This window comes from Dictyostelium purpureum (assembly GCF_000190715.1).
Source record: "Dictyostelium purpureum unplaced genomic scaffold DICPUscaffold_535, whole genome shotgun sequence".
In the NCBI taxonomy this organism is placed as follows: Eukaryota; Evosea; class Eumycetozoa; order Dictyosteliales; family Dictyosteliaceae; genus Dictyostelium; species Dictyostelium purpureum.
In genome coordinates this window covers 1-15,178 of record NW_003519869.1, presented here as the reverse complement: position 1 = coordinate 15,178, position 15,178 = coordinate 1, and the positions used below count along the sequence as shown (strand labels likewise).

General features: G+C 22.4%; 6 protein-coding genes across 6 annotated transcripts; 2 read left to right on the top strand and 4 right to left on the bottom strand.

Moving 5' to 3' along the window:
- The first annotated feature begins 739 nt into the window (after nucleotides 1-739).
- Nucleotides 740-2,127, top strand: DICPUDRAFT_93196 (uncharacterized protein). The gene has a single exon (XM_003294259.1). The coding sequence runs from the start codon at nucleotides 1,061-1,063 to the stop codon at nucleotides 2,027-2,029; it is 969 nt and encodes a 322-aa protein (XP_003294307.1). The 5' UTR covers nucleotides 740-1,060; the 3' UTR covers nucleotides 2,030-2,127.
- A 184-nt stretch (nucleotides 2,128-2,311) lies between these two features.
- On the top strand, nucleotides 2,312-3,503 carry DICPUDRAFT_84787 (uncharacterized protein; the record flags this gene model as incomplete). Its single annotated transcript, XM_003294258.1, has 4 exons — nucleotides 2,312-2,402; nucleotides 2,475-2,685; nucleotides 2,771-2,864; nucleotides 2,952-3,503. The coding sequence occupies 4 exons, from the start codon at nucleotides 2,312-2,314 to the stop codon at nucleotides 3,501-3,503; spliced, it is 948 nt and encodes a 315-aa protein (XP_003294306.1).
- Nucleotides 3,504-3,859: 356 nt separating this feature from the next.
- On the bottom strand, nucleotides 3,860-5,206 carry DICPUDRAFT_159283 (uncharacterized protein; the record flags this gene model as incomplete). The annotated part of the gene is made up of 1 exon (XM_003294257.1): nucleotides 3,860-5,206. One exon carries the CDS (start codon nucleotides 5,204-5,206, stop codon nucleotides 3,860-3,862), a length of 1,347 nt encoding a protein of 448 aa, XP_003294305.1.
- Nucleotides 5,207-8,606: 3,400 nt separating this feature from the next.
- On the bottom strand, nucleotides 8,607-10,909 carry DICPUDRAFT_99916 (uncharacterized protein). Its single transcript, XM_003294256.1, has 2 exons — nucleotides 10,380-10,909; nucleotides 8,607-10,307 (listed from the first exon to the last, which is right to left on the bottom strand). Exons 1-2 carry the CDS (start codon nucleotides 10,782-10,784, stop codon nucleotides 8,613-8,615), a joined length of 2,100 nt encoding a protein of 699 aa, XP_003294304.1. The 5' UTR covers nucleotides 10,785-10,909; the 3' UTR covers nucleotides 8,607-8,612.
- Nucleotides 10,910-11,310: 401 nt separating this feature from the next.
- Nucleotides 11,311-12,092, bottom strand: DICPUDRAFT_43230 (uncharacterized protein; the record flags this gene model as incomplete). The annotated part of the gene is made up of 3 exons (XM_003294255.1): nucleotides 11,311-11,647; nucleotides 11,738-11,849; nucleotides 11,945-12,092. The coding sequence occupies 3 exons, from the start codon at nucleotides 12,090-12,092 to the stop codon at nucleotides 11,311-11,313; spliced, it is 597 nt and encodes a 198-aa protein (XP_003294303.1).
- Nucleotides 12,093-12,686: 594 nt separating this feature from the next.
- DICPUDRAFT_159280 (uncharacterized protein) lies at nucleotides 12,687-14,282 on the bottom strand (the record flags this gene model as incomplete). The annotated part of the gene is made up of 2 exons (XM_003294254.1): nucleotides 12,687-13,749; nucleotides 13,885-14,282. 2 exons carry the CDS (start codon nucleotides 14,280-14,282, stop codon nucleotides 12,687-12,689), a joined length of 1,461 nt encoding a protein of 486 aa, XP_003294302.1.
- Nucleotides 14,283-15,178: the final 896 nt, after the last annotated feature.

The following is a 15,178-nucleotide window of genomic DNA, read 5'->3' as shown; positions in this document are numbered from 1 at the left end:
ATAAAAAAAAAGAAAGCTTACGGAATGAATTATGATGCTTCCATGATTGCAGAAAATAATTGTTAGTCTCTTGATTAGTTTTCATGATACCATTGAAATAATAAATATAAAAAAAAAATTATGAGAACGGAAATTCTTCGAATGTTATAACAATGATTGATTGAATTTCTTTTTTTTTTTTTTTTGGAAGTAAATAAAATAAAACAATGATGGTGCACTCATCTTGATTTTTATGTATACTTTAAGTGATGATTTAATGATTTAATAATTAAATAATCAAATAATCAAATAATCAAATAATCAAATAATCAAATAATTTAATAATTTAATAAAATATATAAAACTATTTCATTATCATAAACTTAAACACTATTTTTATAATCTATCGATAGATGATGTTGTTCAATATTGAATCTAATATCATGATAACAAAAATAGCCACACACTATAACACACATAAACACACACATAAACACACAGGTTTTCAAAAAATAACTTAAATTTAAAAAAAAAATAAAAAATAAAATAAAATAAAATAAAAAATAATAAAATAATTTTTTTTAATTTTTTTTTAATTTTTTTTTATTTTTTTTTTATTTTTTTTTAATATTCCAGAAATTATTTAAGAATTAATTTTAATTTTAAATTATTTTAATTTAATTTAATTTTTTAAGTTTGAAAAAATAAAAAATAAATATAAAGGTCATTAATTTTTTTTTAATTTTTTGTTCAATATATAATATTTTTGTACATATACAATTTTTTAAAAAATATTATAATATTTCTTCTGCGCAAATAAAAATTTTTAATACAACAATAACAATATAATACTAATAATAATAATAATAATAATATAATAATAACTTAAACAAACAACTAATAAATAAATATAAAATAAATACATTTAATTTAATAGTAATAATATATATAATAATAAATAACAAATAAATATTGTAAATTTTTTTTATAAACTAATATACATTTTTTAAAATATAAAATAATTTTTTTTTTTTTCTTTATAATAATATAATATAATAATATAATAATATAATAATACAACATGAATCAAGTAAGACACAGTTTATCAAGATCAACCTCATCAACTGCTTCATTTTCACAATCACCAATTCAAACCCAAACCCAAACACAATCTACAAATGTAAATACCGTAAAATATGAAACCTTAGACAACTTCGTTAAATTTTTACCAAAAGATATAGAAAAATTTACCGAAAATGACGTTAAAAACATTTTATTAAGAATGTTTCAATGCACTGGCAACAACGAATGCAAGGCAAAAATTGATTTATTAAATAGATATGTATTACCATTAAATCAAAGATACCCAGAAGTTGTAACCGACGAATTAATTAAACAACTTTTAACATGCTATCTATCAGTGGTCTTACCAAACAAAATTATCGTATCTGACGGCAATGAAGATATCTCACGTTTCTGGAGCCTATATATCAACTACAACGTAAATAACTTCATTCCAACCCTTACAAATCATTTAAAAGAATTATATAAAACAATTAAAACCCCAAATTTCGCCCAATATCAACATATGATCAAATACTATAAAGCAGTTAGTCCAAGCCTCAATAATGAAATGTATAAATTTAAAGACTACTATTTATCAATGATCAATGACTATTATTTAAACACTCTTCCAAGCCTAATTTCAAGTGACAATGGCTCTGATTCCACCAAGATGATGCTAGAGATCTGGTACTCTTATTTATGTCTTTGCGGCAATACAAACCAAAATCAAATGGAGTTTTCAATTTTTTTAACCAAACACTTAAAATGTGAACAACTCATTGATTTTATTTGTTTATTCAACAAACATTATATAGAAAACAAAACACTTAATATGGATGCTTTTGTAATGTTATGTGAATCATTGTTTAACTCTGAGAACAAAAGCTATTTATTATCTTTAGATAAACAAAAAACTAATACATTATTGGAAATTTTTAAATCAAATGCAAAATTAAATATTTTTTTAAATAATTTTGATAATTAGAAAAAAAAAATATTCTAAATAAAAAAAAAAACAAGATTGTTTTTATATATATTCATATATTACTATTTTATATAGTTTAGTAATATATTTTAAATAATAACTCTTCTACCTTATTATTATTTTCGTTTTTTTTTTTTTTTCTTCTTTTTTTTTTTTTTCGTTTTTTTTTTTTTAAATTTTATTTTTTTTATTTTTTAATTTTTTATAATCAAATAAAAAAAAAACTTTTTTTTAAAATTTTTTTAAAGGTAGTACACATACACACTAAGTAAATAATATAAAATGGTTAAGCCAGTTAAAATCGGTGGAGAGTCAACAAAGGTTGATAAAACTAAATCTAATACAGCAGCTAGACACCATGAATTTCAAATGAGTAAGTATTTATTTATTTAATTTCAAACCAAAATCAAATCGCTATATAGTGTCTAACTTTTTTTTTTTAAAGATAAAAGTTATGGTCAACATCTTTTGAAGAATCCATTAATTATCGATTCTATTGTCGAAAAGGCTCAACTTAAATCAACAGATACAGTATTGGAAATTGGTCCAGGTACAGGTAATCTTACAATGAAACTTTTAGAAAATTGTAAAAAAGTTATTGCAGTTGAAGTTGATCCACGTATGGCTGCTGAATTACAAAAAAGAGTTGCTGCCTCGTAAGTATCATTAGGTTATAGGTTATAGGTTATGTTAAAATCATTTAGGTTCATTTTTATTAATTTTTATCTATCTATATATTAGACCATATGCTCAACATTTACAAATTATTTTAGGTGATTTCTTAAAAGTTGATTTACCATATTTTGATGTTTGTGTAGCTAACGTTCCATATCAAGTATGTATTTAAATATATCAATGTTTATCATATATATATATTCATAGATATATTTGTACTAATATATACTTTTTTTATTTATAACAGATTTCATCACCATTAACATTTAAATTATTAGCACATAGACCAATTTTTAGAACGGCAGTTCTCATGTTTCAACGTGAGTTTGCTCTTCGTTTAGCAGCAAAACCAGGTGATAGTTTATATTGTCGTTTATCAGTTAATACACAACTTTTATCAAAAGTAACACATTTAATGAAAGTAGGTAAAAACAATTTCCTTCCACCACCAAAAGTAGAGTCAGCAGTTGTTAAAATCGAACCATTCAATCCACCACCACCAATTAATTTTATCGAATGGGATGGTTTAGTAAAATTATGCTTTTCAAGAAAAAATAAAACTTTATCAGGTATTTTCCGTGTTGGTAGTGTCATTGAAACATTAAATCAAAATTATAAAACCTATTGTGCAGTTTCAGGTAAAATGGGTACCGATGGTAGTGATGAACAAATGAAAGATTTAATCATTAAAACTTTATCAGATATGGAATATTTAGAGAATCGTTCGTCAAAGATGGATATCAATGACTTTTTGAAATTATTAAACTCTTTCCATGCTAATGGAATTCACTTTAAATAAATAATAACAATAACAATAATAATAATCACTATAAAACTATTCACTTATATAATTGACCATAAAACTGATTGTTTTATAAATAAAAAAAAATAAAAAATAAAAAAATAAAACTTTTTGTAAATATTTAAAAAATAAAAAAATTATTGTTTTAAGTTAATTCTTTTTTTGGGAAACAGATAAAAAAAAATAAATAAATAGTTTTAAAAGACTTTTTTTTTTTGTTTAAAATAATAAATAAATAAGTTTTTAAATATTTGTTTTTAATAAATTTTATTAAATAGTTTGCAGGGTTTTTTTTTTTTTTTTTCTTTTTTTTTTTTTTTTAAAAAATTGTTTTATAAAAATTTTAATTTACATTATATAAAAAATAATTTTTGATTCGAGTTATTATTAGTTGTACAGTTTGATGGATTAGTTATTCTTTGAAGTGGTAATGGAGATGTAGCTCTTGAATTTGGTTGGGATGGAGATGATGGGGTTTGTTGTAATGGGGATGATGGTTCGCAAAAATTTTGTGGAGATGATGGGTAAGAAAGGGATGGCGATGAAGTTTTAATATTTTCTTTTTCTTTTTCTAAGATATTTAAACGATTTTCAAATAATGAAAGGGTTTGTTGAATTGATTTTAATTTTTCGTTATCTTTTTTAATAGTTGGTAATAATTTAAAAAATTTTTTAGTTTCGCATCTGATGGATTGGATCTCTTTAGAAAAAATTTGGTCAATTTCTTTTAATGATGATTCTAATTCGGGTGCTGATTGGTCGCTTAATGGGGATGATGGAACTTGTGAAACAGATTCGTTTGAGCATCTTAATTTTTTATCGCCGCTTGTATTGTTATTATTATTGTTACCGCTTTCTTCAATATCTTCATGGTTTCTTTTCTTTCTCCATGGTGATGAATTATTAGATGACATAGATGGTGATGAATTTACAGATGAATCTAATTTTTCATTGATAACCCATGGATCTATGATGGTTCTTAATTTCCAGAAGCCGTTTTGTTTTAATTTCTCTAAGCCAGATTCAAATACATTCTTACTGTGTGAGAGCATATCTTGAATTTGTTTTCTCCAGTTGTCAGTTCTTTTTCTATTTATACATAGTCTTTCCCAATGTGAAGTCATAAATTCATATACTTCAGTTTTAAGTGAGAAATATTCTTTATCTGGATATTCATTATGAAGAGTAAAAAATACAACTCTCATAATTGAACTCCATGTTGGTGTTTTTAATAAAAGTGGTGGTTGGCCACGTTTACATAATTCGCATTTTTTTAATGAACAATATTGTGGAAAAGTGACAATTGGTTGTGTATTATTATTGTTATTATTATTATTATTATTAGTATTATTTAAAGTTTGTACAGGTGATGAATATAAATCTACATTGTTAATTTGTGGGGATAAAGTTGGGACATTAAAGTCATTGCTATTATTATTATTATTATTATTATTATTATTATAGTTATTTGTATTATAATTATTATTGATATTTATTAAGTTGCTTAAACTATTTATAATATTATTTTCATCAATATAATTATTATTATTTATATAATTTGTGGAGTTGTTTTTATATGGTGTTTTATTTGATGGGAGTGGTGCTGGTATATTTGCGTTGTTATTAAAAAACATAAAATTATTTTGATTTACTAAAAATTCTGGTGTACTGTTACTGTTGTAGTTTGATTGTTGAAACATTTTATTATTTATATGTGTAGAAAAAAAATTTTATATGGGAAAAAAATTAATGGGGGAAAAAAAAATTATATAGGGGAAAAAAATTTATACGTAAATAAAATTATTTTATATGTAGAGAAAAAAATATTTAGGGAAAAAAAAAAAATAATATAAAAACTATTTTTTTTTTAGGGTTCAAAAATAAAAAAATTAAAAATAAAAAAAGAATATGAACAAAGAAAAAATATTATTTTATTTGAATATTTAAATAAAATATTATTATATGTTATATATCTGTTGCTATTGAACGATGTGGTGTATCCGGTGTTTATGTGAAAAAAATAAATTATAACAATTAATTTTTTTACTTTTTCTATTTACTATTGATTGATAGTGGTGAAAAAAAGAAAAAAATTTTACTTTCAATTTATAAAAAAAAAAAAAAAAAAAAATTTTAAATGAAGGAATAAAATTAAAAAAAAAAATAAATAAAAAAAAAAAATATAAAGAAAAATATTACATACTATTTATTTTTGGTTGCATTTGACTAAAAATAAAAATAGAGATTAAAGAGGATTTAACTATAATTCCACCTTTAGTTAACTGTTGTTAATTATAATAATAAAAATAACATCAATTCGATTATGATATTCCCTCTAATGATAAGATATCATAAAGAATAATAAAAATTTTATTAATAGTAACAACTCCCATAGTTTAATAATCTTTATGTGTTTCAGATCATATATCGTTTTTGGATACATGATATAAAATTGTATATAAAAAAAACATTTAATACACACTCAACATTATTTTTTTTATTGTTATTATAATAAAATAATAAATCATATTTTTTATAGGAATTTTAATATCAACTCTCCAATAAACAAGAGAGATCTTTTCTGCCCATTTTAATTTTTCAAAGTTTGTGATTTAAGGTGATGTAATTCATAAAAAAACAACCCCAACAGCAAATTTGTAAATACTACAAAAAAAAAAAAGGAGTGTGGTAAATTTTTTTATGAAAAAAAAAAAAATTTTGACCCACAATTTTTTTTTTATATGTTATTTATTAATTAACTGCAAATATTAAAAATAAATATCAACAATCAACACACACACCAAACCGAAATTTAAAAGCTCTAGAAACTTTAAAAATCAAAAAGTCAGTAATAATATTTGAACTAAAAAGAATTGAATTTAACATATAAAAAAAAAAAAAAATTTTATTTTTTTTTTAAATTGATTTGTGATTTTAAAAAAAAAAAATCTCTTTTGATTGATTGAAATATAAAAAATATTTAATTTTAAAATTTTTTTTTTTTTTTGAAATTATTATAATAAAAAAAATCTCCACAACATCACATTTAATTTTTTTTATATTGATAAAATTTTTTTTTAAAAAATGTAGTGAGGATGAAGTACCCATTATACAGATGATGGGGTTTAGTTAAGGAGCTATGTTGTTGTTGGTGTTATTGTTGTTGTTATTGTTGTTGGCACTGTTGTTTTTTTCAATAGTTTTTGGTGTATGAGTTTTTTTTTTCATATTAAAAAACTATTGATTTTCTTTTTAATTATTCTTTAAGAATTGGGTGGATAGTTTTTTTTATCATTATCATTATTTTTATTATTATAATTTTAATAAAATCTCTTATTTTATTAAAACCTTTATACACAGCAAAGTATGAACCTATATTGAATTGTTTTTTTTTTTTTTTTTCAAAATTTCACTTGGCAAATATATGATTTGGTCTCTTAATTTTTATAAATTTTTTTGTAATTTTTATAACTTTTTTTTTTTTTCTTTTTTTCTTTTAATAAAATTTTTTTTTTTGATATTTATTTTTTTTTTATCAGAATGAAAATGAAAATGAAAATTAAAGAGGGCTTATATATATTATATATCTTCTCTATTGTAGTATGTCTTTTTTTATTTTTTTTTATTTTTTATCTTTTTTTTTTAATTGGTTGTATGTTTTTGGATGTGGTTGTGTGTTTTAAAAAAGTGTGTGGGGTTTTTCTTTTTTTTTTTTTTTTAAATGTGTTTAGGAAAAAGGTGTGTTCACAATCTTAACCCTCAGAATTAAACCTTGGTGGACCAGGTCTAATCTAATATAACCACTCAAATAAGTTAAATAAGATATAGATATTATTTAAATTTTAAAGTTTATTGGTTATTATTATTTTTATGTGATGTTTATAAAACAAATAGACACACTCGCAACCCTTTATTTAATTATCCAAATGCAAATATCTATATAATATTTTATTGTATTTTTCTAAAAAATTAAAAAATAATAAAAAGATACTATTTATTTTTTTTTTTTGAACACACACATACCACATGTTTCAAAAATATGAACATCCCAATCCACTCGAATTGCAAACTGCACCCACAACACTGATATTTATTTAAAATTATTTTTAAACTATGCGACATGAAATAATAAAAATAATGGTTTTGCCATTTTGTGTTTCCCAAGTAAACAAACAATAATGAATAACATCATCATGATGAAAATTTGCATACTAAAAAATTTCATTTGTTTTTGTATTTTGGCCGATGGTATTAAAATGATAATAAAAAATTTTATCTGTGTCCAATCCTAAATCAATAAAAATTTTTAATTTAAAGTGTGAATTTTAAATGAAATTAAAATAATTTGATAATTGATCTATTATAAATTAAAATTTTAAATTAAACACTGAAGATAAAAAAAAAAAAATTAGAAAAAGGTTTGAAAGTTAATTTTATATTTAATTTTTTGAATCTTTTTGTTTATGATTATGAATTTTTTAATTCTCTTTCAAAAGGATAAAATTTAAGACTTGATATTATTTATATATGTTATTCTTTTTTTCCTTTTTTTTAATTATTTTTTTTTTTCGTAAAGTACTGATAATTATTTTTTTTAAATCAAGCGATGAAATATTAATCTCATATGACCCAATTAATTTAGTTAGAGTACCAGGTATCTCCTCTTAAAGAGAAAAAAATCTCTTTTATTTAATTTAATGATTACACTATTTATAAATTTTATTTTAAAATCTTTTTAAATAAATTCAATTTTTTTTTTTAAATATATAGATACATATAAAAAAAAAAAATTTGGTGGGAAAAAAAAAAAGGTTACAAATTTTATCTTTCTTTTCTCCCCAACAATTAAATAAAGATACTATACTAATAATAGAACTATAAAAAACCTTGGGTTTTTTTTTTTTTTCCCCAAAAAAAAAAAAAAAAAAAAAAAAAAAAAAAAAAAAAAAAAAAAAAAAAAATTGGGAGAGTAAAATTATTTTTTAAATATGGTAAATTATATTATTTATTATAAGTAAGTACTTTTATTTATTATTGTATATAATTAAATTAATAATTATTTTTATTTTTAATTTTTTTTTTTTTTTCTCTTTTTTTTTTCATTTATTATTCATCACCTCCCTCCATTTCCTTTTTCATAATAGATACTCTTTGCATTAATTTAACAGCCAAGTCTTGTCTACCTTTCTTTTTGAGTTCTATGGCTAATTTAATATCGTTTGCTGTTGCCTTTTGAAGTTGTTCCATATATGCATCCATTGTTAAAATACCTGCAGAAACATTAGTTTCTAATATCATTAGTTTAAGTTCTACAGCCTGTTTTCTATCTAATAAATCTTGCTTAGGTCCTTGAGAAGCTAGTTGTTGTTTTGTTGTCTCTAAAATCATTTCCAAAACGTCATTCGATACTACTTTATCTAAATCATCAACCTCTTCATCGTCTGTTTTATCATTATCATTTGCTGTTGATTTCTCTGCTGGCTTGTCTGATGGTTTCTCTGCAGGCTTTTCTTGAGATGGAGCAGTAACTGTTGTAGTGGTTACAGTTGGTGATGTGGTAGTTGAGGTTGTTGGGTTATCTGGTTTAGTAGTAATGGTTTCAGAACTTTTAGTGGTAATGGTTGTGGTTTGTTGTGGTTGTTGCTGCTCTTGTGTTTGTTGTGGTTGTGGTGGTTGTGGTTGTGGTTGTGATGGTTGTGGTGATTTATCAATTGTAATTGGTGAATCTAAAACCAAAACCCTTTCTTTAACAACTTTCATTTCTTTTTGGAGCAATGGAGTTCTCATTCTAATATTTACATTAATAAATGATCCTGTTTCTTTCTTTGAACCATCTTTTAAGATTGGGACCTTTTCATTAAACTCGCATTTTGTTAAAAGATCGGCCATTCTAACTTCGCATTTGCCAACTACAGACTTCATGAAAAACATTTTGGTTGAGTAGAAAACCAATGTCATTTTTTTCTTTTCTAAGCAACGTTGAAGTGTCTTCTTTCTTTCGATTTGAACTTTGCTTGTATAGGAAAAATTTGGATCATTTAAACCAATTGAATTGCTTTGGAATTTAGTTGGTGTTTCAGGTGATGGATATGGAATTTCGCCACTAATTGTAAAATCACCGTGGAGAGCCTTGCTTAAATCTACACCATCTGAAATCTTTATAACCATTTCATTTTCTTTAATATCTGGGAATGATATTTCTGTACTTGTAGTCTTTTCATCAAAGTGGAATGGTGGTGGGTTCAAACCTAATTTACGATTGATATTAATTTGATCAATAATGGCGTGAACACCTTTACTTTCTTTTAAGAGATGAATGGCTGTAATTTTATCGATATCTCTTAATCTAACTGCCTCTGATGTTAAATTATAATGCTTTCTTCTAAAGTCCTCTTCAATTAAATCCCATGTTTGAATTCTTTCCTCTGCTTCGATAGTTTCTTTTGATAAAATTTCAATTTTTGGTGATTGAATTGGTGGTGGTTTATTTACAACTCTTTGTGGTGTTGGTGGTGATGGTAATGGTTTTGGTGATGTTGGTGTTGATGTTGCTACTCTTTGTGGTGTTTGTGGTTGTTGTGGTTGTGGTTGTTGTGATTGTGATTGTGGTGGTAATGGTAAATGTGGTGGTAAAGTAGATGTCTCAACTGGAAGTCCTTCTTTAAGATTCTCTAATGCACTCTCTATAAGCTTACTAGCCTTCATATATTTTAATGATTCTGCTCTATCACCTTGTTGATTTGAATAAACTGCCCATTTTCTATAAAATATTAGTCTCTCTTCTAAATTTTTGATTAATTTCTAAAAAAAAAAAAAGAACATGGTTAATATTTATGTAGCTATAGATAAAGAGCAATATATAAAAATATTTACATGATCAATAATATCCTCTTCTTTATTAATATCATTTGTATCGTTATCGAAATCCATTAAATCCCTTAACTCATCCTCTTCAGTTTTAACTTTTGGCTGTGGTGTAGCAGCTGCTTTTTTAACAGTTGTAGTTGTGGTGGCTGTGACAGTTTTAGACACTGGGTGTGGTAGTGGTTTTGGAGTTGGTTTTGGAATACCATCACCTTCTATTTGACTTAATTGTGCCAATAATTCTGGATCCTCTAAATCTGCATCAGTTAATTGAATGTCATCATCCCTAATATCTGAATTTAACAACTTATCAATTTGATTGAAATCTACTGTTGGAATTGGTTCTTCTTCCATACCAGTATTATTTGGTATTGTTGGTGAACCAGTTTGTTTTTTTTTATTTGATCCAAACATTATTTACACATAAACAAAACTATACAATAAAACAAACAAAAGGATTTTTATATATATATAAAATTATAAAATGAAATATAAAAAATTTATGTAGCAATAAACAAATAACTATAAAAAAAAAATTAATTATGGAGTCTGTGTTTAAAAAATGAATGAAAAAAAAAAAATTAAAAAAAAAAATTAAAAAAAAATATAAAAAATAAATTTAATATTTTTTAATATTTTTATATTTAATTATAATAAAAAATAATTAAAATTAACACTTATAGTATTTATAGTAATAAACCCCGTTGATATTTTTTAAAAAAAAATCCTGTTTCAATTTCAAATATTGATCAATCAATAAAATGGGATGATTAATATTTATTATTATATTTAAAATAATAATTTTGGTATAGATATATTATTTATTCTATACAAACAAAACTAATAAATTTAGCTATTTTAAATATATACAAAAAAGTTATAGATTTTATTTATTATTATTACTATTATTTATTATTATTTACTATTATTATTAAAATTATTATGATTTAATTGAAGATCTTTCAATTTGTTTTTGAGCATCTCTTAATTTGAATACCAAATCTTGAAGTTGTTCTAAAGTACAAGCAAATTGAACTTTACCTTTGATATTTTCTTCTTGTTCGGTTGTTAAATTTATAATGTAAACTGGTTGATTTAATTTTTCTACAGAATTTGATTTCATGAAAAAGTCTAATCTCCAATTAACATCAATAATGTGTGGGAAATGGAAATTGGTTACTGATAATACCTTTCTAATTGCTACTCTATACTCTTTAAAATAATTTGAAATAAAGTCGATTCTATTTTGTGATAATTTATGCTCTTCTAATAAGTTTCTAAAATAATATAATATTTTTAAACTCAATATTAATATTTACTTTACTACAACACACTATTAAACCACTAATTAATTGTTTTTTACATACTTTATTGATGCTTGGTCATAATTAATCTTCATTGTTTCAAGGATAAATACAATAAAAGCTGAATATGTTTGTTTTAATGCAATTGTATCAACACTTGATATTGCTTTATTTTCTAATTAAAAACAAACTGTTAGAACACTATTGCTAATTATTTTTATTATTTATTAAGATTCTATATTATTTTGTTATTATATCTATTTAACATACCAAATAAATCTGATTCAGTCTTTCTCTTTAAAATTACTTGAAAACAACAATCGATAATATGCTTAAATACATTCTCTGCTATTAACTTTTCGTCTGATAAGGTTTCTACACCTTTTAAAACATCTTCGCTTAAATTTAATGAATTCATTGTGTGTTATAAAATAAAAATAAATATAAAAAAAATATAAAAATCATAAAAAAAAAAATTAAAAAAAAAATAAAAAAAAATAAAAAATTAATTTTTAACAAAAAAAAAAAAAAGAAAAAGAAAAAGAAAATAAATAATTAAATAAACCAATTATATAACTATGTTTAGTATATATATAATTTTTTTTGATTTTTTTTTAAAAAGTTTTATTTATATATATTATATTATAGAGAAACTCTATTTTTTTTTTTTGTTTATTTTTATAATCCATTACATATTTTATTTTTTATTGGATAAAAAAAAATAATAAAAAAAAGAATAGAGGAGGAAAAAAGGTTGTGGAGAGGAAAAAAAAAAACTGGAAATATTTCCAATGTTGTATATAGAAAAAATATTTAAATTTACAAGGTTATATTGTGATTTACCATTACACCAAAATTAAAATAGAGCATATATATACTATATACTCTATTAAAATTTTAATTGTCGTTGTTTGTTATATTATATTATTTTTAAAATTGTTCTAAATTGATTATTATTGGTTGGAATGATTATTTTTTACGCATATTATTATTATTATATTTTAAATTATTTTTAATTATTTTTAATCACATTATGAAATTTTAATGATGGTGAAAAATCGGAAAAGTTATTTTGTTTGTTATTAAAATCGTTATCGTTTGGAATATGTTTAGAACTGGAATTTAGTTTAATTTGTGAGATTGATGGTAAAGATGATGATGTAGCATTTAAATTAATTGGTGAAAATAATGTATTATTGTTATTATTATTATTATTATTATTACTATTATTACTATTACTATTATTAAAACTATTATTACCACTATTATTATTATTATTAAATTGATTAAAACCAGTTATTAAAGTTGGTTTTTTATTTTTGTGTGGTGAAGGAACCATTGATGGTGGTGATGGTGGTGAGGAAGAAACCTTGTTAAATGTTTGTGAAATTTGATAATTTAAAGTATTTAAACCTGGTGAACTATTATTAAGATTATGTGTAGCACCGTTTAATTGAAGATGTGGTGGAGTATTATTATTGTTATTAGTTTGTGAAGTGAGACCAGTTGAGGAAAGTATTGGTGAAATAGATGGGACAATATTATCAGAAGAGTTGTTAAGTGGTGATGATGTCATGGTATTGCCTTCGTCAATTGTTAATGAGTTTTCTTCATCATCATCTTCATCAATCATATCTTCATCAGCACCATAGATATCGTTACCTTCTTCATCTTTGAATGGACCACCTCTCTTGACTTTAGCACGTTTATTTTGGAACCAAATTTGTACTCTTCTTGAGGACATACCTAATTGGTTGGCTAAACGAACTCTAATTTGTTGTGATGGCATTTTATCAGTTTCGAAAATTTGTTCTAAAATAGCTAATTGCTCTGGACTAGTTCTTTGTCTTTTCTTTTTATTTGATGATAAAGAGCCGGCTAAATCACCAGTGCTGGCACTAAGATCAAAACTACCGGTTGTATTTACACTTGATGTTAAATCTTGTGATCCAAATGGGACCAAATTTGAGCTATCCTTCAACTTGGTATTTAAAACAGCTGGTGAGCTTTCTGATAAATTTGGAACACTATTGGATGAGAATTTTAAAAGGATTTTAGCAACTAAATGAATCTCTCTGTTTAAAATTAATATTAATAAAAAATTAATTAAAAAAAAAAAAAAAAAAAATTTTTAAAAAATTTACGTAAAATGAAAAATTAATATGTAAATTTAAAATTATATATTAATTTAAATAGTAATAAAAACATACTTTTCGTCTTCGTGAGCATTAGTGGTAGTTGTAGTGGTTGTATTGGTTTCAATTGAGTTTAATTCTTTTTCTTCAGCGTATTCCCTTTGTGGAATTAATTTAGTGGCCTCTTTCATGGTATTCATTACGATTTCGTCAACCGAAGCAATGGCAGATTTAATAACTCTGGTATTATTTGCACTACTTGATAAATTATTATTGTTATTTGATGTGGTTGTAGTAGTTGTAGTTGTAGTGGTAGTTGTGGTAGTTTTATTTAAAATCGAATTATTTTCGAAACTATTAATTTTTTCTTCAATGACTAACTCGCCATCTGAACTATCGTTATTATTGGTAGTAGTAATATTACTGATGCTATTATTGTTGTTGTTGATAAGTATTTCTTTATTATCTTCCATGTTTAATTTATTATTTTTAAATTATTTGATTAAATTTTAATTAATTGTTGTGTTTTTTTTTTAAATTTTAATTGAGTCGGTTATTTTGGTTTTTTTTAAATAAAATAAATTTATTGTATTGCAGTATTTATTATGCTTTGGATATTTTTTTTTGAAAAAATTAATGGATTTTTAAAAAAAAAAAACACGAGATTATTAATTTATAATTGTGTTATTATTTATTATAAATTTAAATTTATACTATTATTTTTTAAAAGAAAAACAAAAAAAATTATAAATTAAATATTTTTATTTTTTTTTATAGTAAACAGAAAAAAATATAAAATTATTTTAAAATATGTGGAAGGGGTGAGTTGATTAGTATAAAAGTGATAAAAATATTTAAAAATATATATTTTATCCTTATAAAAAATACTTGATATTATTAGTTGTCTTTGCTTTTGTTGGATTGTGTGTGAGTAAAAGTGTGTTATTATCAAAGGTGATTTGTTTAAATAATAAAATAAAAAATTGAAACAATTTATTTTATTTTTATTTTTGGTAACTAATAACAATAACAATAACAATAATATTAATAATTTAATTAAATAATAATAATATAAAAAAAAAATTATTAAATTTAATAATCAAAAATAATAGAAAAAAAAAAAAATAAAATAAAAAAAATAAAAAAAAAATATTTTTAATTAAAAAACTGCATTTTAACGCGTTTCTTATTTATTTTTTTTTTAAATTTTTTTTGTGGATTTGATAATATAGAAAAAACGAAAATTTTAGTATGAGAATTAAAAACAATAAACGAAAAATTATTTTAGTATGAGAATTTAAAAAAAAAAAAAAAGAAAAAATATTTTAAAAAAAGCTTTTTTTTTTAATATCTAAAGTAATTAATATTA

Bases quoted from the DNA above. Each gene is read 5' to 3' on its own strand.
- DICPUDRAFT_93196 (XM_003294259.1), top strand. From the start codon at position 1,061: ATGAATCAAGTAAGACACAGTTTATCAAGATCAACCTCATCAACTGCT.
- DICPUDRAFT_99916 (XM_003294256.1), bottom strand. From the start codon at position 10,784: ATGTTTGGATCAAATAAAAAAAAACAAACTGGTTCACCAACAATACCA. The intron at 10,308-10,379 runs GTAAATATTTTT...TTTTTTTTTTAG, and splicing joins AAGAGGATATTATTGATCAT to AAATTAATCAAAAATTTAGA.